At 58.8% G+C, this 23983-nt stretch overlaps 1 protein-coding gene and 1 long non-coding RNA gene across 2 annotated transcripts in view; one reads left to right on the forward strand and one right to left on the reverse strand.

The window, feature by feature from the left end:
* LOC121104450 overlaps positions 1 to 2551 on the reverse strand; it is a 5768-nt gene extending 3217 nt beyond the window's left edge. The window contains exons 1-2 of the long non-coding RNA XR_005836792.1: positions 2329 to 2551; positions 1071 to 1125 (exon numbers count right to left, since the gene is read on the reverse strand). This is a non-coding gene — a long non-coding RNA (uncharacterized LOC121104450). The remainder of the gene's footprint in view (positions 1 to 1070; positions 1126 to 2328) is intronic.
* A 1231-nt stretch (positions 2552 to 3782) lies between these two features.
* LOC121104449 overlaps positions 3783 to 23983 on the forward strand; it is a 38062-nt gene continuing 17861 nt past the window's right edge. The window contains exon 1 of the mRNA XM_040637708.1: positions 3783 to 4281. Within this exon, the coding sequence (XP_040493642.1) occupies positions 3949 to 4281 (333 nt within the window). The 5' untranslated portion in view covers positions 3783 to 3948. The remainder of the gene's footprint in view (positions 4282 to 23983) is intronic.

Genomic DNA, 23983 nt, shown 5'->3' on the forward strand with positions numbered 1-23983 from the left:
AATAGCATTAAATTAACTTATTACTGTGTGTGAGAGCAAGTAAAAAAAAAAATCAGCTAATAAAAAGGTTAGCGAGTCGGTATGATTATACACTGATTTCAGGTGAAAATTACAAAGCTAATATGGTAGCATTTGCTCATCGCCTTCAGTAATGATACAGTTGTCAAATTTGTATTTGTGCCAAATGAACAAAAGTTGTAAGTGGCATAATGTAAGATCATCTCTTTTTCTTTGTGGCTTTTTAAATTCAATGTTTTAACCCACCAATTAATCACAAAACATATATCACATTAGTTATAATATTTATAGTGTTTTAGGGAAGTGATTATAGATTAGAGTGTAGTGGATGGAGGCAGTGTGTGTGTGCGTGCCCGTGTGTGTGAAGGTTATCACAAAGGTACGCACATCTCCAGGGTTTACACTTGGGAACGGTTTTGCGTGAAAATAGTAACCATATATTTATTTTCAAAATCCCTGTTCGATCATTAACCGAGCTTGCTCATTATTTTGGAAAAACAAGGTTTGGTATTAAAACATCCCGAGACATACTGTGTTTAGATGTCTGCATTCAGCCAGTCTCTAAAAGCATTTTCTTGTCCTGGAGTCCCCAAAGTTGCTCAACCACAGAATGTCTAACGTGGTTTTTAAAGCAGTTGAACCACACGGTAGAGATAGGGGGACCGGGGTGTGTGTATGTGTGATGGCAATGGGTTCTTCCTCGGTGTGGCCGGAGCAAGAGGGAGGTGAGAGAGGCTCTGGGCGGCTCTTTCGGACTGCCCGGCACATACTCAGCTTGTAGGAACCTGTTCTCTTACCCCACAGCCCAGGTTGGGGCTAGGAACTGTAATAGGGAAGAAAATTATAAAGGACTCTGCTAGACAGGAGGGATTGTTCTTCTGCCATATTGCCATAACATGGGCACGGCATTCCCGAGATTCAAGCTGCTACAAGGGTGTCCTTTTCTGAGGAAGGAGGAACACAGAATTCCTAGGCTTCCAGCCCTGGACCCCACAGTCCTTGAGTCTGAGAGGGCCACCCTGGACTTTCCTCCGGGAAAGAGTGAAACCCACCCCATTGTGAAGTCACCGCTGCTTGGGCCGTCTCTGCTCTGCCTGTTGTCAGCAGCTGTGAAAAGTGAAAGTTGGTCAGCGGTTCAGTGAAAAGATTAACCGGAAAACATTTCTACTCCATTTTATAAAACTCCATTTTCTCATAGGAGTAAGAAAAGCCGTCCCTAGAAAGAGGCCACAGTCAGAGCCTAACACCCAGGAAAGCCATTTTGGAAAGTTCCTTCATATGTCCTGGACCTTTCCCCTCCCCACAAAACCACGTTTGCCATGGGGCAGGGCGGGGGGGGGGTGTCCGGCCACATATCAAGACCGAGGTCGTAGGGGTCTAGAGAACTTCCAAGCTGGGTTGGTGGGCAGCCCAGGCCCTGGCAGGGTTACTCCAGCTGCCCCAGCCCAGCCCTACCTCCGGCAGCCAGTTCCCCCTTTCTGGGGAGTCCAATCCAATATGGAATGGAGTTTCCTGGGAAGCAGGGCACACGAGGAACTTTTGAATGTACCAATGGCATAAAAAGTATATATATTTTTATGACAACGAGCAAGTTTCAATTGGTTGACAGAAATGGCGAGATGTGACGTCAAGGGACACTGGTTAGAATGCCAAGGCCGGCTGGGGGGGTGGGGGGAGACAGGCACAGAGAGACATTGGGATGGGGCCCAGGAGGCCTTGTTCCTCTTGGGCCCCCGTCGCGGGCGTCCGGGGACAGCCAGGTCCATCTGGCTCTAAGAGAGGTTCATGCCCGGACAGGGAGAGGGGGTCCGAGCAGAGTGACCCGGTGTCGTCCCCGAGCGCCAGAGGCCCAGGCCGGCCTCTCTGCGGGGAAAGCACTCAGGCGCCACCGCCGAGGCGGCAGGATAAAGCTGCTGCGGCCTCCTTGGCATTATAACCAGGGTCGGGACCCTCGAGCCCGGCCTGTCGAGACCCCCCGGGAGGGGGCGCGGGAAGGAATCGCGCGGCCCCGGGGTGTTGCAGTGTAATCGGCTCCGAGAGAGCCAAGCTGCGGCCTAGAACTTCTCCCCGCAGCTCCTACGTACGCTCTGGGCTAGGGGAGCAGGAAGTTGTTTCTGCGGGGAAGGAAGACAGAGAGCTCGGAGCTGGGCAGCGGCCCTGGGCACGGTGCCCCCGCCATCCCACGCCTTCCCGGCACCCTGAGGGCACCCCCCTTCCGCCAGGCACCTTGCGCACCCCCTCCATCTCTGGGCTCTGTGCGCTGCCCCTCTCCACTTCACCAGATCCCGTGCACCCCGCCCCCCACCACACCTGGCACCGCGCCCCTCCCTCTGCCGGACGGGCGCTGTCCGCAAAGCCGCCGCGGGGTCGCCCTGGTGCGCACGCTGCCCTGGGGGAAGCCCGCCGCCGCCGACCCCAAGCTCTGTCCCAGGACCTCGTCTAGAGCTCCGGGGCACACGCTGGCCCCTGCAGTACCGAGCCAGTGACCCTAGCCGCTGTCCGCGGCGCGCACGGGTCTGCGCGCAGGCCAGAGACCGTCGGTCCGCCCGGGGTCCCCGAGCCGGGCCCGAGCCTGCGCGCGCGCCCCGCTGCCCGCAATCATGGCAGCCGGCGCCTTGGAACGCAGCCGCCGAGCGCGCTCCGGCAGCCTCCTCGGTGCCAGGGCGGCCGGGCGAGCAGGGGCCAGGGATCGCGCCTGCCCGCCCCCGCAGCCGCGCGGCCCCAGGGCGCGAAGCTGGAGGCGGATGGAGTCCTAGCGGCGCGGTGCCCCTGGCCGCGCCGGCAGGCGGGCGGGGCCGCGGGCCGGGGGCGCGCGGCGGGGGTGCGCCGGGGGTGGCGTGCCCGCGAGGCGCCGGGCTGCAGGGGCCGAGGCGCGCGGGGTTCGGGCGGCGAATCCGCTGCTCGCGCCGCCCGCCCCCCCCGCGCGCGCTGGCCCCGGGAGGAGGGTGCGCGGCGGGGAGGCGAGTCGGGGAGGGGCTGCGGCCCGTCCTCGCCCGCAGCGGGCACGGTCGGGGGGCCCCCGGAGGCTTCGTTGGTATTCCGGGCACAGCCGAAGCCTTGACCTCCCCGCGAAACAGAGGCGCCCGGGCGCGCGGGCACGGCCGCCGTCCTCGGGAGGTCTCTCCTGGCTGCGGGGCCCGTAGGCGCCTTGCTTCCCCCCACCTCCCCGTCCCCTCCTCTCCGGGTCCCCCGTACCCCCTCCCCCGCCCCGATCCGGCGGCGAAGGGGTGGGCAGGGAAACGCGCTCTCTGGGACAGGTGCCAACTCCGAGACAAAAGACATAAAATAGGCGGCAACGTGGGAAGCGCGGCCGGCGCGCTCGGGCGGGGACGGAGGCGCCGCGGGGGCCGCATCCTCGGTGCCGACCGGGGAAAGTTTGGGAAGTCGCCGCGGCGGCTTCGCAGCGGCGGGGGACGCGCGGGCCGGGCCGCCCTCCGCGCCGCGCTCGCCCTCTCCGCGCCGCTGCTGAATAATTCATGGCGCGGCCGCCGGCCATTAGCATGCACCGGGCGCGCGGCGCGTCTGTGCCAAGCCGCCGCCGCCGCATTCGGCGCCCGGGCCGCGCCAGACGAGCGGCCGCGCGGCAGCCGGGCCCGCGCTGTCCCCGCGCCCGCCCGCCCGGCGGCGCCCATTGTGCCCGGCTTGCGCCGCCGGGCCGCCCCTGGGCCGCCCCGAGCCTGCGGGCAGCCCTCAGCGCGCCCGACGGCCCGGCTCTGCAAGTTGGGGCCCGCGACTGCCTCCCGCCCGGGAAGCACGTGAACTTGGAGAAAGTCGCGGGGCGCGCCGGCCCGGACCTCCGCGGCAGGGCGTGGGCGCCCCCAGCCCGAGCGCTTTCGTTTTCGTCCCGGACAAAGGTCCCTCGAGGCGCTAGTCGCGGACGCGGAGAGCGGGTTCTGCCGGCCGCTCCTCGGAGAGGTCCGGTGGTTCCATATGGCCAAGTCGGAGTCAGGAGAGGAGGAGTGGCGCGGCGCGGGACCGGGGGAGTGGGGCCTGGCCGTGCGCGTCGCCCGGCCGTCTCCGTCCCGGAGCCGTCCCGCCCTGCGAAGAGTTGCGGGAGATGGCACCGCGCTGCACTCTGCGGTTTACACGCGTGGAGGAGAGAAGCGTTTGGGACCCGGACTCAGACCCATGGCCCAGGGTCTGTGCCGTGTGGGCACGAGAGCGCGGCGCTGGCTGCGTCCGGGCGCGTTCCTCCGCCAAGGGCAGGGCAGTCGACCTGCGTGTCCCGGGTCACGATCGGGTTCCGGGCGACTCCTGAGGGTGGTAAGTGCATTTCTCACTTTCGCTGCTTAGTGAGTATTTAAATATTAATGAAGCGATTTCTAAGAAGAGGCTGTAGGGCAGGCCTTCCACAGACCAGGGAGGTTGCTCTTGAACTGAAGCCCGTCCAGCTTGGCTAGAACTCCACGGCCGTCATTAAAATTCAGGAACTTGTTATTTGTGAAATACAGTTTCTGATCTCAGGTGTGCAGACCATTTCCCAGAGATCTCGTTGGACGCATGAAATAGCGTTAGCAGGAATCTTCAACAGAATAGGGGGAAAAAAAGAGAGAAAGCCTCTGGTTTTAGGTTTGATGTGTTTGGAAGGGTTATCTGCAAGCTGTAATCCCTTTTTGAAAAATCGACATCTTTCATTCCCTTCCTAAATCAGCGAAAGCGCCACTTCTTTTTTTTTTTTTTTCCTGCTGGTCAAGCATTTATGGAGAGCCGACTTAGGGGGCCCGCAGTCAAGCGTTGGCGGCCACTGGGCCAGTTGAGTGAAAGGCCCTTGTGTGGAGGCTCTAGTTTATGGTGGCGTAAAATGAAAAACAACTCGTAACTTTTCGTAATAAATCCCCCTTTATGGGTGGCTCACACACAGGCCCAGCCGGCGGCCCTGGGGAGTTTGTGGGGAGCAAGAAATGGGTGAAGGAATGCGCGTTTGCCGTAATTACAGGGTTGTAAGGTAACGCTGAAATTAATTTCTTTAAAGTTGGGTTTCAGAAGCCAGGACGGTCTCTGCAGGCCAGCACTGTCTTCGTTTTATTTTAGTTCATTGGTTCTGGCCATTTGGGGTTTTAAAATGCATGTTTGTACTCGTGGGTACCTATCCTGTTAAAGTGAAACCCATCCTGGGGGTGGGGGGCGGATTAAGGCCGCTTTTTAATACCATCCTATCACAGGTGCGATTTCCCCTCTGCTCTCCCCATCTTATTGATGTGGTTTGGAGAATCTTAATGGGTGCTTTGACCACAAAATAATGGGCGGGGGGGGGGGCTGTTTCCCTAACGCCCCAGAGTTGTGAGCAGGCACCTGAAGGCCGTGTTTCCGGGAACGTGGATAGAGGCCTGAGTAGCCCAGGCCTGCCTCACGACAACCTCTCCCCGGGCTTCCTGGTTCCCTAGAGCCCAGGGAAGAATCCAAAGGAAAGAGGAGACCATTTCACTGAGATCTGGCCAACCCCGGGGCACAGAGGCCCAAAGTTTGCTTCAGTGCTGCCGACTGGACCCGGGAGCCGTCTCTTTTGCTAGGCCACTCTCCCCCCCCCCACCTCCCCACCTCCCCACCTCCCCCCGTTTTGAATTTTTATTTATGACTCTATCAGAGGCAGTGAGCAGACATGAAACCCGGGTGGAACATTCAAGAGCGATCTCAGGAGCGGGGTTGCTGTGGCCGAAGGCGTGCTGTTCCAGCCGAGAGCTGTGGCTTGGCATTGGTAGTGACCGGGTTCCTAATCAGAATCTCGAGTTCCAGCAGACCCTCGCCCACAAAATGCAGGAGACGTTCTCTCTGGGTCCACAGAGGACCTGTGACATATCTCGTGATGGGCAGGAAGGTGTGGCGTTGTGCTGACCCCCAAACAAGGGGCATCCATTGCTTCTTCTCCGTGGGCCTGTGGGAGCAGGGACAGGCCTGAGCATCCAAGGAGGCACCCCCAGGGCCACTTAGTGGGGGTTGCTATTTGCCAAAGCTCCAAAGGCCCATCTCCCTGGCCCGAGTGTGCCCCTGGCACACGGAAGGTGATGGGGCTGAGAGTCTCTAGTAAACAGTGCTCCCCCCACCCCACCCTCCCGGACAGAGGCACTGCCTCAGCACCAACACCATCTTATCTTGCCTTTGTCCTTGTTCCTCGGAGCCAGCCCAGTTCCAGAGGAGACTTGGGCCGTACCAGGGGCTTCTGACCGTGTTGGAATAGCCCACGCAGGCAACATTTATTTCTGAGGGTATGCACACCAAAGTCGAGGTTCTGCAAATGAACTGGCGCCTGCCTGGGTTTTGCCACTTCTGGATTGAATAGAAAGAATGTGCTAAAGCAGGGGACAGGGTCTCATGGACTGCATTGGGCTAGTGGGAGGATGGCCCTGGTATTTCTGCTTTTGTTTTAAACCAGGGCCGGCCCCCGGGTCTTTCCTCGCGTGCACTTGGGACCGAGTCATGCCCAGCCTTTGGCCACTTGAAGCCCCACATCCTGGGTGAGGGGTGTCCAGGGTGCTGCTGGGGTCTGGCTGCTCGACACAGGCAGTGTATGGTGATGAGGCCTCCACTGGGGCCCAGTTGCACCCACCACCTGAACAGGTGCGGACGGCACTGTGCTGGGCTACAGGGGAACAGCGGGGAGCTCTGTGGCAGGGTTACCTGTTGGGGCTGTGTGGTTTGCACTTGATGGGGCAGTCTGTGATCCGGTCTCACCTGCTTCTGTCCTCGAAAGGGTGCTGGGGCCTGTTCTGCCCTGGTGTGGATGAGGCCTAACTGGAAGGCCGTCCCTGGGGCTGAGGGAGGGACCCGAGGGCATTGTCCACCCTGACGGGCCCTCTGGCTGAGTAAGTCCTCCCTGGTGTCCAGGGAAACCAGTATGTGCCCCTTGGGAAGGGAGGGGAGCCAGGAAAACATCTCACATCATGCTTGGTTTTCCTTGGGCTTAGAGGGTACACTTGCAGGTTTGGGGAGAAGGGTGAATACTCTTGCAGGAATCCCACGAATGGGAAGGGGTGTCCTGGCTCCCTTGGGGCAGCTCCCATCCGGGCCCTGCCCCTGGCTCACTGTGTGACCCTGGACAAGTCACCTCACAGCCCCGGGCTCGTACCCTGAGCCCTAGCACAGGAGTAATGACAGCAGCCTCAGAGGGGCGTTCGAAGTGGCCAGACAGCGCCCTCCCCACAAAGCACAGTTCCTGGCACGTGGCAGGGACGCCATAAAGCGTGCTACTGTTGTAAGTGGTAATCGCCATGTTTACCGCTAGTGATGATTATGTCTTTGAGTTTCTAAGACACAGAGTACCGTTTTGGTTTCACTAGAAAGGACACCTACGAGTTTAACCCCCCGCCCAGGCCACCCCGCAGGTGGTAGTGCAAGGTGAACTTTGATACTTTCTCTCAGGTGGAATGCCAAGAAGCTTGCAAAGCCGGGGCTTCCCTTGTCACGGGGACCTGGCTCAGAAGCACTGGGGACACTAGATGGGAGCAAGGCCCCGCGAGGTCCTGGGACGTGTTCACCGAGGAAGGAGTGAAGCCTCACCCCAGAACAGCACTTGAGGAGCTCACTTGGGTGCTGACCCTGGGGTCGGACCTGTGCCTCTTACCTCTTCAAAGTCCGGGGGAAGCACGAGGGCAGGCCATCACCACTCGGGGGTCCAGAGTGGCCACACCAGCTGCCAGCATTCGAGCTGGCAACGCGGGTGGCGATTTGGTGGGAGGGTTTCACCACTGATGAGCTAATTGCTCTTTGGCCGAGTACAAGCACAGGTTTCCCAGAACGCTTCGTGGAGGAGAATTTTCTCTCTTAGCTGATGGTTCAGGAAGACCCAGCAAGATGGCCTTTTCTCAAAACACGTTGTCAGAACGAGAAAGGAGCCAGGGCATCGGCCGCGCTTGCCCACGTTACAGAGAAGAGGAGGGGAAAAACACAACAACTGTGTCCAAGCAAAGACAATGGATCTTTTATATGAAATACTTATTTTCAGGACAGACCAGTGTCCCGTTGGCTGAGATGGCAGAGCCCGAGTTTCTGGGTATCACGGGCTCTGACAACCCAGTCAGGACAGAGATTTATAGTAAGGGAAAAAAGAAAGTCCCCTGACCCATGGTTCTTGGGACATTCAGTGGGAAGTCTGGCTTTCTTTGTTGAGTGGAGGCTAAACTTTCTCAGGTTTAATTTTTTCCTTCTGTGATCTCTTTCGCAAGGCTGCGGGGGGCACCTTCGCAAGCAAAAAGGTAGCCAGGTTTTCAGGTTTCAGATGGTGAGCTGGATGGGTCCTGCCATGGGCCAGACCCGATGCGCCTTTGTCTGCTGCGGGGGTGGGGGGGGGCGGGTAGTCGCCGAACGGAAATGAGGAAAACCGGGACTCCAAGAGGAAGGGTCCGTCCCCCCAGGAGGAGGCCATCGAGAGCAATTTCGGACGAATTTGTGATTCTCTGGGGCCCTTTGCTCCTCCCAAAGCCCATTGTCCAATGCACTGGGGAGCCATGTGTAGGTTATCGGAGAGCCTGGCCTGCCGTGGTTAAGCCACACGCCAACCCTCCAGTACCCTCCCTGGCTGGAGAGGGCGTTTTTGTAACTCCTGACGAACTGGCCCGGAGTTAGCCTGGATGGATGTCTTCTGAATCACTAAAGTGAACGGAATTTCACTCTGAGGCTTATCCACCAGCCGTCTCCGTCTTCCCTGCTCTGCCGCTGTCTATCCGGTTCCTGCTAAATGCACAGCCTCCAAGCAGCCAGGAAGGCACCCTGAGAAGCAGGGCCCGGCTCCCAGGCTCACGTGAGGGACTGATCCGGCTGGGGCCTGGCATTGGGGGGACATGGGGAAGGCTGCGGTGGATCATTGGCCTGGGATCCCTGCCAGCTAAGGGGGTCCTCAGTCTGGACGCCCCTGTGAAGCTGGCGAGGACAGGGGAGGGGTGGCCCTGACGGGGGTGAGGGATGAGAGTCCCCTCCCCGCCAAGCTTCCCCTTCACCCATACGTCTTTGTTGGCAAATGATAACATTTGGCTTTCAAAAATGAGGTTTTGTTTTTTGAAACTGCTTTTACATGGGTCTTTTTTTTTTTTTTTCTTTTGGATCCTGGAACTGCTTCACTGTGGTCTGTTTAACCTGCCCCCCAAAAAATGCCATCAAGAGAGCTCTCTTTTGGGGGTGACCGAAACAACGTCTGAGGCCACTGGTAGATTCGGTGAGGTCGAAGTGGAAAAGGCTGGAACAGTGTGTCATGAGGCACAAAACCCTCTGACACGGGCTTTTCTTCAGGCGGCGGGGGCAGCTTCGGAAGTAAATGCCTGGGTCTTGCTGTGAGATTCTGGAAGGCGGGCTTGTTTGTGCCGGATTCCGGACGGGTCAGAAACCCGCGTGGCTGCAGGAATCCAGCCCTTGGGCCACCGGCGGGGCCTGCTGCTCCATCGGCGGCTGAGACGTTGGTTCTCTGAGGAGCAACAGAGGCAATGATGATTATTGTGGTTGGAAATGTGTGCATGGCATGTACAAAGTGAAACAGCCTTCTTCTTCTTCTTTTTTTTTTTTTTTTTTTAAGGAGTGTTAGAATTTTCCCTTAAGATTAAAAAAAGGAATGTTGTCCCTGATCCCTTTGGCTTCTAAAGCTGGGGCTGGGTTTTTTGGTGGTGAACCGCCCTTCTGTAATTCTGGCATTTCAGAGGCCAGGAAGAGCGTTTTGCTGAAATATTTACCTGCTGATTTGGGGCTCTTAAATCTCGATTCGCCTTTCATGTGTTTAACAGCGATATTCACATCCAAATCAGCCTTTTATAATTACATTTTAAATTATAATAAAACGGTGCCGGGCTTCAGTCTTCGCCGCTGCTCCCAGTTGCAGGTGGGGTGTGCATCACATCACCCAGACCGGCCTGGGCTCCGAGGAGGCGCCAGACTCGCGGGGTCTGGCCTGCGGGGACACACGTGTGTCCTGTGCATGTCACCTGTGCAGCCCTGCCCGCCTGGCCAGGAGGGGAAGGGCTTGTCTCTGGGGATTCTGGCCCTGGCACAACGGCAGTGCTGCGAAACCCGACAGCACAGGGTGCAGCCGAGAAGGACCTGATTCGGGCCTGGCTGCTCACCCACCCTGCCGTGCTGTGTCCTGAGCCCCACGCTGGGGCGGAGGCCATGATCTCCTGGGCAGCCAGCTGGCCCAGCCAAGGCCTCCTCTGGTTGTGGTGGTGTTGTGTACATGTGTATTGGGGTAAGGGGAGCCCACCACCTCTGCAGCCAGAACCCAGGTTCTGCTCCTCTCCTTGGTCAGGGGCCGGCCCCAAAATGGCCACCTGGTTTTCAGTGGCTTTCCCCGTGGAGCATGGGGGGGGGACCCTCCCTCTCCTCCCGGGGGCCAGGCTGTTGGCAGCTGTGCCAAGCTGTTCCTGGAATGGAACTCCTGGCGTTTCTGGTCAGGCGCATGGCATCGGAATCCTACCTGCTTTGTCTCTGGCATCAGCTGGCGAGCTGCTCACATGGAGGCGTGCGTGAGACCAGAGCCCGAGGACCCAAGGGCTCCTCCCGGGCTGCTTCTTGCTCAGTCGCCTTGCCACCTCCCATCCCCTCCTTTTTGGGCATGGCCGTATCTGAGCCCGAGCTCCCGTCCCCAGATGCTCAGGTGTCTGGATGGCTCCTTACCCCCAGCCCTTACCGACAGAAAGGCCATGAGCCAGACAGCGGGCCCAGCCACGGTCAGTCCATGCTGTGCCCTCCACTCCAGCACAGAGCTGGCCCTGTGTGCCTGGGGAGCCCCTGTGTCACACTGACAGCCCCGTGGCTCACCGTGCGCAGGGACAGCAAGTGCCTGGCCACATAAAGGGCCGAGGGAGAGACTCGGCAGACAGCGTGGCCACACAGATGTGGCTCGAATGCCTTCAGCGAAGGACAGCCACATCTGATAAATCTCCAAATAAAAGCGCCACGTTAAAACCCTCACCGGAGCACAGGCACGCTCCACCTTTGCCCGTGTGGTGGCCAGGATTGGCTTTGGTGGAGCGGAAGGGTCTGTGATGGTCCGAGAGGGTGTGGTGGTGTGCCTGGACTCTGGACGCCGGTGCCCTCGTAGCGGCCCGGCTGCTTTGCAGCTCCTCTGGCCAAGCCGACCAGCCCCTGAGCGCCATCGGGGTGCCCGGCCTGGTGCTCAGCCCTCTGTGTGCATTTTTCATTCTGTCATCCGGCAGCCCTGAGTGGTAGGAGCCGTTATCGCCATTCTTTCTACAGATGGGGAAACTGAGGCTCAGAGAGCTGGTGTGGCTCAGGGTCAGGTGACCACTTGGACACGAGGCCGATCCCGAGCCCTGGTGGCACAGCCCCTTGGGGCATCCGTTGGAACGGGCTCGCTCCGAGGTCGGGGCCCAGGGAGCGGTCGGGGCGGGGGCCTGGGCCTCCCCCACCCCAGCCCCCCCCCCCGCCCCCGGGAGCACGCCGGGTGCTGGCGGCCGCCGCCTGCTCCTCGTCGGGCCCGGCACGGGAACAATGCGGCCTCTATGCCCGGAGCGGGCCCGGGCCGCCCGGACTCCCGAGCAACATGGCGCCCAGGGCCGCGCCGCCTGGCCACGGGGAGGGCTGGCGCCAGGGCCGGGCCTGGGCCGGGCCGGCTCCCCCGTCGTCCTCGGGCCAGCCGCTTAGTGGCCAGCCGCGCCTGCTGCCTCCTCCCTCTCCCACTCGGCTGCCCCCCCCGCCCCCGCCTGGTGGTGGGTTCGGGGGTCCGGCCCACCCGCCTCTGCCACGTCTGCCATCCTCCCGGCACCCAGGAGCATCTTTCAAAAATTCCCGGTGGGCGGGGCTGAGCCGCAGCGGCCGCCTCTGGCCCCCCCTCCCCGGGCAGCCAGTGCCAGATGAGAGCAGGAGACAAAAGTAGCATTTTCCTCGTCCTCCTGGGCTGGCAGCAGAGCCTCCCCCAGCACCACTTGGCTCCTGGCAGCCCTGCCTCCGGGTGCCGGGGTGGCCGAGGCCCAGGCCACGCCAGCCGGGACCGAGGGGACCGATGGACGAGGGTGGCCAGAGAGCAGGATGCCTGAGGGCCCGTCGGACCGGGGCTGGCACCTGGGGACGGCCTGCTGGCCAGCGGGACCTGCCCTCCTCCTCCTGCCGCTGTGCCCGGCTGGGCCAGGGGGCACCGTTTGCACCTCTTTGCTCTGGAGAGAGCTCCTCACCCTCCTGCACCTTGGGTAAGTCACCTTCTTCCCTTCTCTTTTGCTGGAGACAAGCCGAGGGCTCTGCCATCTTGTGCTCGATGCCTGTTACGTTTCCTTCCCTCTAATTGGTTATCCGAAATTCAAAATTCTATTTCCGACCCCCCCCCCCATCTTCAGTGAAGTAAGCCTTTCCAAAAACTGCAGGGAAAATGCAGAAGCCAAGCCCATTTATTTTTAAGATCCAAAGCTACAGGCTTTGGGAATCACAGTAAAAATGAATGTTTGTTATTTCACAGTAGCTGTGTGTTCAATTATAATTTGAACGAATGTTTCAGGAGGTATTAATAGGCACGGCCTACTCGTTTCTGCTCAGTTGTGCTGGTTTGTCGTGGGGGTCTCATCACCATCATCATTATTAGTAGTAGTATTTTAATTTTCGGAGGTGCCAGGAGTGGCAGAGGGAAAAACACCAAAGCGCCCATGCTTCTCCCAGCAAACTCCTCGGCAGGCAGGGCTGGGCTGGCACACGGGAGGGTGGGTTCTGCATTGAGAAACAGAGGCCCTTTTATTTTATCCGGCATCTTTAATGCTGCCATGTCCACAGTTTAGGGATCCAGTTCTTTTCTCTCTTTCGTTTTATTTTATTTTGGGTGTGTGGGGGGCTGTCGGGAGAAAAGAGAAGGCTCTTTTCGGCTCTCAGCTCAGTATGGGGAAAATCTTTTAGGTTGTTTTGTGCTTTGTTTTTTAAACACTTATTTAAGCCCGGGGATTCCGCCTAACGGTGCTATGCCCGGCTCATCACTGCCCTGCCCACAGACAGTATGTGGGGTCCACATGGGCACGTCCACCAGACAGACCATCGGGGGGCCCGAGTTGTCCAGGGCCGGCCTGTGCCGGATCCCATCCTGGTTTCCCATCCGTAGAACTGTGGGCTGAGACGTTCGACCATCCAGGCCCTGAGCTGTGGCCAACGGGGGTGGGAGTCGCTCGGAAACCTTCGCATCCCCAGGCCACGCTGCCGCCACAGCCCTAAAGCTAACCTCCATGGTTGTCTGATTTTCTGTGATGGTCGCTGACCCTTCAGAGCTGCTGAACCTTTTCATGTAAAAGGTGGGCTTTAGCAGAGTTGAGCTCCGACTTACCTCTATCCCCTGGCAGGCTGACAAAAACGCCCACAGATGCAGCCTGGTTTTTCCCCACGTTGGAGGGTAGCTGGGGTCTTGATTTATGGAAAATGGAAAATCAGGCCCAGAAAGTTCTAAATTGCAACGGAGAGGAAAATTCCCACGTAAATACATCTTTGTTTTCCTAATTCGGAGGCGTTGGGCCCTGTTTGTGTGGGGGTCTGGGCAGCCGGCCTGGACAGATACCACCAGACGTAAACGTGAGCGCAGCTCACACAAGGGCTCTCACGGCTGCTTTTGTTCTTAGATTAGACAGCAGTCGGTACTGGAGGTTTGGGGCTGCAGAGACAGGCGTATATAGCAGAGATAATTAAAACATTTTCATGATTGTGACAGCCACATTCTGCTGCTGCAAGCTGGAAGTTCATTCTACCCAAATATTTAGCAAGCACCAAATAAAACACTGGTGACAAAATAGAAAGTAATAGGAAAAAACAGAGTGTCAAAAATTCTAAAGCAAGAGTCCAGAGTGTAGAGAGGTGGGTAGGGGGAAAGGAGGGTCCCTCGTGTTTAAAGAATTTATGCTTTCAATAGCTGTCCATGTCTCATCTCCAAAAATTTTATTTTTTGGTATAATCAGTATAGGTAAATAGGCCTTTAATCCTAAATCCTGGAATGAGAGTCACATTTCCTGAGCACGACTTCGTCTTCTTTTTGGAGGTAAGGGCGAGTAGCATAAAATCAATTAATTTCCATAAATGAGCATTTTCATTCTAAATTAGTATTTTCCACTGAGATTATGTTCACCTAATGGGTGTAATGTCTATGGAGAACACATTTTCCAGTACACACCTTAGAGAGCTGGGATGGTTATATGTGACCAATTACCATGTTTGTTTTTCAACTTGGGCAATGACATTCTGCCTCCCCCCAAATCAGGAAAATGCCATGGAATCTTTTGTGCTCTGAATCAGGCAAAGTATCAGCGTTCTCCATGGCACTCAATACTTCTCGGCAGGTTTTTTTTTTTTTTTTTTTTAAGAAAGTACCACGCATAGCAGTTTTCACATCATTGCTTCTATATAAATTCCACTATAGACTGAAATTATACATTCTCACAGCACAGATGGGCTGGTCTGTCATTACGACTGCTGGGTCCTTGTTGGAACACACGGCATATTTCAATTGTGGAGCCGGCAATTTCGAAGAACTGAGGTCAAAATAAACAAGTTGCATTTGTGTATAAAAACAGTCCTGTGATCCTCTTGTCCCCTGAACAGTTCGGTAGAGGAACCACCATCACCTTCATTAGATTAGAATTTAAATGTTGGTCTTTGTCTCTTTGCCTTTTAAGACTCCAAATGCCCTACGTTAAAGGACCTTCCATGTTTTAATTAATTGCCAATTTTTATGTTGTTTGGCGGCACGAACAGCGTTAACACTAGATTTAAATTCAAAATTACGGGGTTTGGGACTTTAGATTTGGGGATCTTTATTAAATCTCTAGCTGTTCTGTAGAAGGTTACATAAAATTATTTTGAGATGTTTATGAAAAATCAGATGACTAATGTTTTGCGTGGTTTAAAGGTACATTTAAATCCCCCCAGCCGCCAAAAAAAAAAAAAAAAAAAACCATTCAACAGGTAAACTACAAAGAGTAGCCGTAAACTTAAAAAAATTATCTCACCGAGATAACAAGGTGCAGAATTTATTGGCCACATCACATGTGAGGACAGAGAAGTTTTACAGGCACAATAATTTGCACAAGATAACTGTTTATTTTGTGAATTTGCTCACGTTATGATGTAATCCGCTCCAAGGGTTCTTCCCCGCCCCACCCCCCTTATTTTCAAGTGATTGCTTCTGCTTTTCCCGAATTCTGGATCCCGGCTCTGCCCTCCCCAGCCTCTGAGGCCGCCTTCCCGCGTCGTGGCTGGGAGCTCACAGCCGGGGCTTGTGGCCAAGCCTGAACGAGATGCGGATCCTGCCCTCTGCTGTCTCCTGCAGGCTCCCAAGTGTCCTTCCGTTTGTTAATAGAAGTGCTTTGTTGTGGCTTGTTTATTTAAAGGCGCGTACCTGTTGGTGGAGATGTTTGGGAATAACAGGAAGGGCGAAAAGTTGATGAAATTCGCCTGATGAAATTCGCCGGAGCTCCTGGGAAGCCGTGTTCTCTGCTCTCAGATTTTTTTTTTTTTTAAACCACTTCCTCCTTTGCATTGGTCTTTCAGCCTCTTGAGCCCGGTCTTGGCATCAGATCTGTATTAATAGCAGCCCCGAGAACAGGGTGCTGGGCTGGGTGCGCTGAAGGGGGGACAAAGCCAGGTGGCTGCTGCCCTCAGAGCCAGAGCCGGGCTCCTTACAGAGGAGCGGGAGCTCCGGGGCTGAGGCCGGGCTGCACATTGAGTGGGCTTTAGTTCCTGGCTGTGTTGATCGAAGGTAAGTCATTTCACGGCTCCGTGTCCCTGCTTCCTCATCTGTGAAATGGGGACAGTGAGTGTCCCCGTCTCATGGTCACACACGTACCGCACCTGGCGCAGTGCTCGGTTCCCAGAGAGGACCCATACCTGCTGTTACTCCCTGGCTGGTTTCTGTTAACGCCGGCTGCATTCGGCCAGGGGAGGCACGGAGCCTGACACTGAGTCCCCAGATTCAACGAGCTGATGAAGATTGGAATGGGATTCAGACCCGGGCCTGCCGTCCTCCAAAGCCCACGTTCATTCTGCATGTCCAGGCGGTGGTCAGGTGTGGGCGGCACGCCTTTGCCCGTGCGTGGGCACCGTGGCGCGTGCATATACACATCGTGTCCGGTGCTTTGCTTAAGTCGGTGCTTTCCAGAGGTGGACGGGCACTTGGAGGCACCGTGCCTGCTTGGGGCAGGCACTCCTCGTGGCTTCTCAGTGAGCCATGGAGCCCATGGGCCACCCCTGGGGACACCTGCCCGGTACTCCACTGCCCCACTGTGATGGGTCCTCTTCCCCAGCCCGGGGCCGGCCAAAGCGGGTTGGACAGGGCACCCAGCTGCCAGGCTCCTGGGAGGTGGAGGAAGGCCCTTGGCCGGGCTGGCTGCATGCTGGGACCTGGCCAGGCACAGCGCGGTCGGTTCGGAGGAGCAGGCCGTTCCAGGCACCGGCCATTTGCAAACGCTGAGGAGTGGAAGTGAGCCTCTAGGCCTGGGAGAGGAAATGGCGGCGCGGGCAGGCCCAGGACAGGATCCGGGAAGGCGGCCGAGGGAGGGGAGCGGCCGGAAGGCCCGGGCTGGGCCGCTTGGTGCGCTGGCGGCCGTCCTGCGAGAGGCGGCCGGCAGGGCTCGCGTCCCGGGGAGGTCTGCGTGCGCGTGCGCGTGTGCACCTGCGTGCGGGGCCCGGGCCGCTGAGCGGCCGCTGAGAAGCCCCAGCAGCCCAGCCGCTCCTCAGTAACCTGGTGGGAACCGGGGGGAGGGGGGGATTTGACGAGGCCGCGTGAACGCCCAGCGCACCTTTGGACAAAAAAAGAGCCTTGATGAGAATATTTACTCCAGGCCTTGGTTCTGTGTCTTTAAAGCGAATGTGACAGCATGAGACTCAGGAAATGGTCAGCCGTGTCAGACGGGAGCCTGTCTGGGAGCATCGGTTGGTTTGCTTGTCCCCTCCCTGGGGCCTCTTAGGTAGAGACCAGAGGCCTGGACTCTCAGGGGAGCAGCCTCAGTTTCCCTGTCCATAAAGCAAGGGGATCAGTCCTCCGCACAGGTTTCCCATGGCATCCGTGGTGATGATGTCACTCCCCACTCCTCCCCTTTGATGGGGAGCAGTTGTTGGTGGGCCCTGGGAAAGGGTCCCCAGCCTCAGGTCCCCAGGACTCTGGCTTCTGAATTTCTTGAGGGGCTAGAAGAGAGGTAGCGGCCGGACCCTCAGAAGGGAGCCGCCGCTGGGGGCGGTAGGACGGGGCTGCTCCAGCATGTGCTGGGGAACCTCTGGCCCAGTTTCCTAGGAGCCCAGCCCTGCCCCAGGATTCCTGCAGTGGGTGTGCCCGCACTTCCGGCCCAGGCGTGGGCGGAGGGGTCCTGGAGGCCAGCGGAGATCCCGCCGTTCCCACCCGCCAGAGCCCCCTGGTTGTGCAGCTTCTTCTGCCTCGATGGGTCGAGGACTCCCACCTGAGTGTGGCATGCGGGGTCCAGGCAGGTGGCCCCCTGCCCGCCAGCCATGCGCAGGCACGGGTGACATGGTGGTGGCGGCCTGCAGCGGCAGCGCCGCGGGGGCCGACGCAGGGTAGAGATGGTGCCCTCCAGCTCCAGCCTTTGTGGTTGTGATCGCCCAAAGAGTAAGTTGTCTGATGCCAGGACCTTTGGAGGCTCTCAGCCCCTGATGGGTGGGCCTCAAGGGTCTTGGGCCTCGTCTTGGGTGCTCTGATGCCAGAGGTGAGTTCTGCCCCGCAAGATGCCAAGCCACGGGGCTGCCCGGCCTGTGTGACAATGCCGGCGGTGGCTCTGGGAAGCAGCTTCCGGGGGGGCATTCCTGGGCCAGGCAGTGTGGCAGGCCACCACTTGCACCCCGGATGACACCGGGGAAAGGTATGGCTGCCACCGCGGGCATCTGCTGCCAGGGGAAAAGTGAGCAAGGCAGGCTCAGGCAGGACCAGTGAAGGGACCCAGAGAGGCAGAAACCCCTGCCTTGGCCCAGTGGAGAATTGGGGGCCACACTTGGCTCCCCCAAGGGAGGGTCCGTGCATGTCAGATGTTGTGCACAGGACTCAGTTCCTTGGGATTGGGGGGAACAATCCTTCCTTGACCAACTAAGCGCCAGGCTCAGGGCCGGGTAATTTGATCCTATTTATTTATTTATATTGTAAAGACTTTATTTAATCTGGGAGAGAGAGCACAACAGGGGGAACAGTAGTGGGAGAGGGAGAAGCAGACTCCCCACCAAGCAGGGAGCCTGATGCGGGGCTCAGTCCCAGAACGCCGGGATCATGACCTGAGCCGAAGGGACACGCTTCACCGGCTGAGCCACCCAGGCGTCCCCCCCACCTTTTAAACATCCATTTTAAAATGCAGTCGGCCCGTTCCGCTTCATTCTAACATCCCATCAGAGCCGGCGCAGCTCGCATGCTGGAATATGGTGCGGACAGGATGGCCGCGGGCCCTGCCTGTGAGGAAGGTGTTAGCAGTTTTCTGTGTGAGAAAACCAAGGCTCAGAGAGGCCAAGAAGCGTCCCCACAGTCACACAGCGAGGGAGAAAAAGAGCCTGCACCCAAACCAGGTCTCCAGCCACAGGACCCGTGCTCTCCCTACGCTGTCCCCATGCTGGGTGGAAACGGCTGGACGGAAGACCCCGTTTTATTCTTTACCTGTCATGGACGCTGACCTTGGAGGGTTCTCCGCAGACATGCGGTGCCAGGAGGGCCCTGTCCTTTGCGCTGGAGTTCTTCTGCCCCTAGGGAGAGCCAGGATGGCCTCATCCCTTCCCTCCCGGGGGCCATGTCGTGCTGGTTCCGGGGGCCCCAAGGACCTGTCCCTGGCTGGATTGCCGTGACCCCAGCATCTGGGGCCTGCTGGTTGGGCCCGCAAAGCCCCCAGTGCCCTGCTGGGGTGAGGGCTTCAGGCCTCTGTGGCTCAGGGTGCTGGCTGGCAGCAGACAGTGCGCTGTGTGGCACTGGGCCGTGGGAATGGGGGAGCCAGGGTGTCACCCCTGCTCTCGCTGTTCTGACCCGTGGCAGGGAAACATACAGGGGTGTAGGTCCAGGTGATGGACAGAGTTTATCACTCAAACGCTGGGAAGAACAGCCTTTGGGGGACACTGTAAAAACCTGGAACAGGCAAGACCATTTTGTAGCCTTTGATGTTCTTAGAATGGCCCTTTCTGCTCTGTGCCCAATTCATACCCTTCCGGGAGCCTGCAGCCGATGACAAGCCCAGGTTTTTTGCAGGTTCTTTACATGGGGGCTGGTTGTATCTGATGGGCCTGGACCCCTTTCTCATGGAGATACTCGGATCGTGTGCTAAGGTGGACAAGATGGTTTTGGCCAGGCACGGGGCCGTCAGCACCTGGGAGGTCTGCTCCGAGGCAAAGGTCTCCACCGAAGGGGGGGTTCCTCAGCTCAGGCCAGGACAGACGTGCTGGGGTGCCACGGAGAGACCAGGGTGAGTGCACGTGAAAGCAGCTCTCTGCAGGCGAGCGGGACCATGTCTTGTTCGAGAAACTGTGCCCTGTCCATCTGTGGGGTCCCCTCTATGGCACTCGTGTCCCAGCATTGCTCAGAGCTCATTCGATTCTCGAGGGCACCTCTCAGAGGGGCTGGGGAGCCTGCTATGGGCAGGCCCTGGCTTGGGGTCCAGGACGAGACAGACAGTGACTGGATCAAACAGACCTTGTTGAGTACTTGGTCCTCTGCTGGAGGGCTAGAGCCGCTACAGGCAGCCGTATCTGTCCCCCACTCACAGGCCTGGGGACCTCACTTAGCAAACACGGGTAGTCAAGGAGGCCCCGGCCCCAGGCCTGGTGGTGCTCAGTAAGGAGCTGAAAGTTAGCCAGGAGCACCTAGTGCCCGCCTGAGGAATCAGGAAGCCTCCTGGAGGTGGCGGACCCCAGCCCCGGGCTCATTATTATATCCAGCCCGGGGCCTGCCACGTCCCAGGGCCCTGCTGCCAGGCGCAGCGCCGCCCCTCCTGCCACCCCACGCCAGCCCTGCACAGGCCACATCTGCTGCGGCAGCCGGGCCAGAGCTCCGCCTCCCGGGCTCCGTCCCCATGGAAACCACTGGGGGGGGGCGAGGGGAGGGGTTCCTGCTGCATTTGGCCCGCTGACTGGTTTCCATTAGAGCCAGCCTGCTTTCCTTGAGCTCTGCCCCGAAGTTCAAGGCTCCCCCCAACCCCACTGAGGCTTCTTTCGCGAATACTGAGCACCAGCCTTCTGGGCCAAGGACCCGGGACCGCCTGGCTCGAGTGAGGGCCTGAGGGGCCTGTGTTGCCCTGGGCCCGGGGTCCTGCCTGGGGCTATGGCTGCCCTTAGCTGGCCCCACTGTGGGCTCAGACCCTGTCCTTTCTTGCTCAGAACCAGCAGCTGCTGAGGGGCCCCCTGGCTCCATCCCAGCTGGGCTGTAGAATCAGTGGGGGTGCTCTCAGTAAGCCCCTTCCTCTGTCTGGGCCTCAGTTTACCCATCTGTAGAACGAGAGGGTTGAAAGGCTTCTCTAGGTGCTCGCCGTGCCAAACAGGAGGACAGAACAGAACGGAAAATGCAGCTGAGGCAAAGCCAACTCTCCCGGGTTCACAGTTCTGGGATTTTTGTTTGTTTTCAAAGAGGGATTTTTTTTTTTAAGGGAAGGAGTTATGGAATTTGACCGGAGATGGCTGTCGGAGAGCCAGTTGGAGCCCGTGGCCCCAGGGCTTGGGAAGGCCCAGGTTGGCTGCAGGCAGCCAGAGGCCTGGGCAGCGGTGGCCATGGGCTCCACCTGGCATCTGGGGTGCCCAGTGACCTGGCTGTGAATGCGGTGAGCCTAGGCATGAAACGTGCCCGTGACAGGATCCAGAGGGCTCTGGAAAACTACCCGAGAGGCTTCCGGAGGTCAGAAATGTGGGCAGAAAATGAGATCCAGATTTAAAAAAACCCGGCTGGCTCATCCCCTGGGAGGGAGGCCTGGGAGAGCCTTGTCTCTTGTTGACTTGGAAACGCTTGCCCAGGGCTGGTCCACGGCAGCGGCCCCTGGCCCCAGCCTGACGACCTGGTGGAGGTGCTGCCTCTCCCTCCACCTCTCAGGGGGTGGGGGTTTTACCGGGGAGGATGGGAGACCCTTTGAGCGCTCTTGCCCGACCTGCCTTCTGCTGGGCCCTGCCACTGCCCTACGGGGACCCTTTCCAGCTTATATGCAAAGAGAACCTCGGGACTGGCAGGCCTTCACAGCAGCCAGGAATGATTCAGGCAGATTGCTTTCCTCCCTAGGCCTCAGTGTTCTCATCTGTGAAATGGGGAGAGTAACACAGCCCTGCAGGCACGTGGGAGTTAGGTGAGATTTGGGGTCGGGCTGGACAAACGGTAGAAGGTGGTGTGAGAACCGCTCCCACTGCAGCCTCCTCCCCATGCACGAAGCAGGCTGCATCTTCCAGATTGCCCCAGACTCTGGCGGGGTGACGCTTGCCCAGCCTGGCCCCAGGGAAGGCTGTTCGTCAAGGTCACCTGGAACGGCTGCTGGAAAGCCCAGGGTAGCCGATGCAGTGGCGTTTCCTCTTCTTCATCTAGGACCCCACTCAACCTCGGGCCTGCCTCCCCAGGAAGCCCACCGCCCCCTGGGTTCGCTGACAGATCCCTGGGGGCGGGAGCCAGAGCCGACAGACACCGGGGACATCCTCACCACCACAGCTCGAAGGACAGGCATGGTGGCCTTTTCCGATTTCTGCCCTGGGCAGGAAGGGCACTTGGGTTTGGACGGCGGTACCCTCCTGCCTTGCAGCCCACCCTCCCTAGTGAAAGTCGGCTGTGGGAGCGAGCTCGGAGGAGCAGGCCGTGGCATGGCCGAGGTTGATTGAGACATGCGGGGAGACCGGGATAATGTAGGAAATGAAGGAAATTTCCCCAGGGAAAGGGGGAAGAGAAGAAAGAGGAGCTTAAGTGCCCAGATAATTATAAAGCCTGCCGTGGTGATTTATGGTGGGCAGGCTGGCTCCTCTGGTCTCCACCGCCCCTCCCGTCTCAGTCCCCCTGTGCCCCCAGAGACCCTCTGGTGGGGGAGGCAGCGAGGCCAGCGGGCGCCGCCCAGCACCCAGGCTCTGCTTTGTGTCCTGGGGACAGAGCCCCTCTGTGTGCTGAGCCCTGACGTCTGCTATCTGGGGCGGCCTCACGGACAGGCTGCCAGCCGGGAAGCTGAGGTCTGGGAGGCTGCGTCCCTCCTGAAGACTGTTCACGAGGAGCCCCAGCCAGAGCAGCCAGCCCGTTAGAGCGGTGCGGGTCAGGGTGCAGGTGGTGCCTTTCGTTCCTGGTGCCGCGGAAGGGGGGCCAGGGCCGTGGCATTTGCCAGAAGCAAAAAGGTGCGTTTCTTCGCCTTGGGATCTGGGCACGCTCTCAAACGAAATGAGGACACAGCTCGCCACGTTGGCCAGGGCGCGAGAGAGGCCGTGGCTGGCCCCGGTGGGCTCCCTGGACCGTGCGCCAATTGGGGCCCGACTGTGGGCAGCCCCCACTGGGGGATTTCCTCTGCTGTGACCACAACTGTCCCCTCCCGCCCCCTATAATTCCTGGGGGATGTCCCCCAGCTGCTGACCTCCAGGGTCATTGTCGGCTCCCCTCCCAGCCACACCCAGACTGTGCCCAAGTCTTGCCAGCTCCGCGGCCGCTCGGCATGTCCGTGTCTTGCCCCTCCAGGGACCTGTGGTCACATGCAAACCTCTGCCCTGACTGCCACCCTGTGGGGCTCCCGTCGAGCTCCAGGCGGAAGTCCAGCCTCCCACCCTGGGACTTGAGAGGCTCCCAGCACTCTGCACTGCCCCCTCCACGTTGCCATCCTCCCACTTCTCTAGACTACAGCCCAGCATCACCTCCTCCTGGAGGCCCTCCTCGCTTCCCACCTGCCCACTGTCCTGATCAGTTCACCGCACCTGTCTGCCCTGGAGGACTGAGCGTCTCCAGCAGGACTGGTCAGTGGCCCGGGACGGGCTTTTGGGGGAACGTTTCATGAATGAATGAAGTGGGATCCCAAGGCTGAAACAGAAGAAGGGAAGGCTGTGAACCCTGCACTGAGTGCGGCGGCACGAGCCACCAGGCTGGTCACGTGGCCCGGCCGCGACGCGCAGAGAAACAAGGGGACAGAGCTTACTTACCTCCACCGATTTGTTCCCTTTTAGGACTAATCTGAGGGGCTTGTGAGCCTACCTCATCGGGGACGGCGTGGCAGCGCCCGATGGACAGGCCTGAGCCCTGAGCACCTGCAGCCCATGGAGGGAGGACTCCAGGTAACTCCAGGCCACGGGAAAACCACGGCTGCTGCTTTGGGGCGGGGATTCAGTCGGGAAGACCAGCTGTGAGAGGTGCCCTAGAAGGCTCTGGGGCCTTTTCCCCTCAGCTCAGTGGGTGTGGAAGGTGGACTCTGTCGGCCCATCCAATGTCATTGGCGAGTATTGGCACATTCTGTTAATCGAGATCAGACATTTCCCGTTTGTGAATTTCCTGCACGGCCTTGCCACCATGTTGTGGCTTATGGGGGGTCCTCCTCCTCCAGGAAGTCCTCACAAACTCCAAGGCCCTCTTGCCTGCTCTCCCTTGGCGGTGGGCGGCCCAGCTCCTCCGTAGCACCCACTGTACCCCTCTTCTCTCCCGTTGTTCATCTTTGCGGGTCTGTGATGCATAAGGGCATTGGTGCCCAGACCCTTCCGAGGGCCCCGGCGTCTTTGCCCAGCCGGGGCAGGCTGCTTCCACTGAGGCCTTTTGAAAAGTGTGCCTCGGGGAGATCACGCATGACCAGCGAGCAGGGGCCTCGGTCCCTCCCTGGCTCTGCTGTTGGCCTGCTCTGTGATCTCGGGCCACCCCCTCCCCCACTCTGAGCCTCCATTTCCCCACCACCTCTGACATTTGGTGGGTCTCCGGAAGGTTCCGAGGGGCCAGGTTGGAGCAGCTGCCTCAGGCTTGTGAAAGTAGTCCTGGGCTTTGAGCGGGGATCCCGCTCCTAGGAGTCTCCCCTGCGAAAGGGTTAAGATCTATGCATAAAGCCAGAGGTGTGCGTCCTAAGGCGTCTCGGGATGAGAGAAAGGAAGCGGCTGGCCGCTGTGCAGGTGGGGCGTCTGGGTCAGGTGG

This window comes from Ursus maritimus, unplaced genomic scaffold (genome assembly GCF_017311325.1).
Source record: "Ursus maritimus isolate PB19 unplaced genomic scaffold, ASM1731132v1 scaffold_21, whole genome shotgun sequence".
NCBI lineage: Eukaryota > Metazoa > Chordata > Mammalia > Carnivora > Ursidae > Ursus > Ursus maritimus.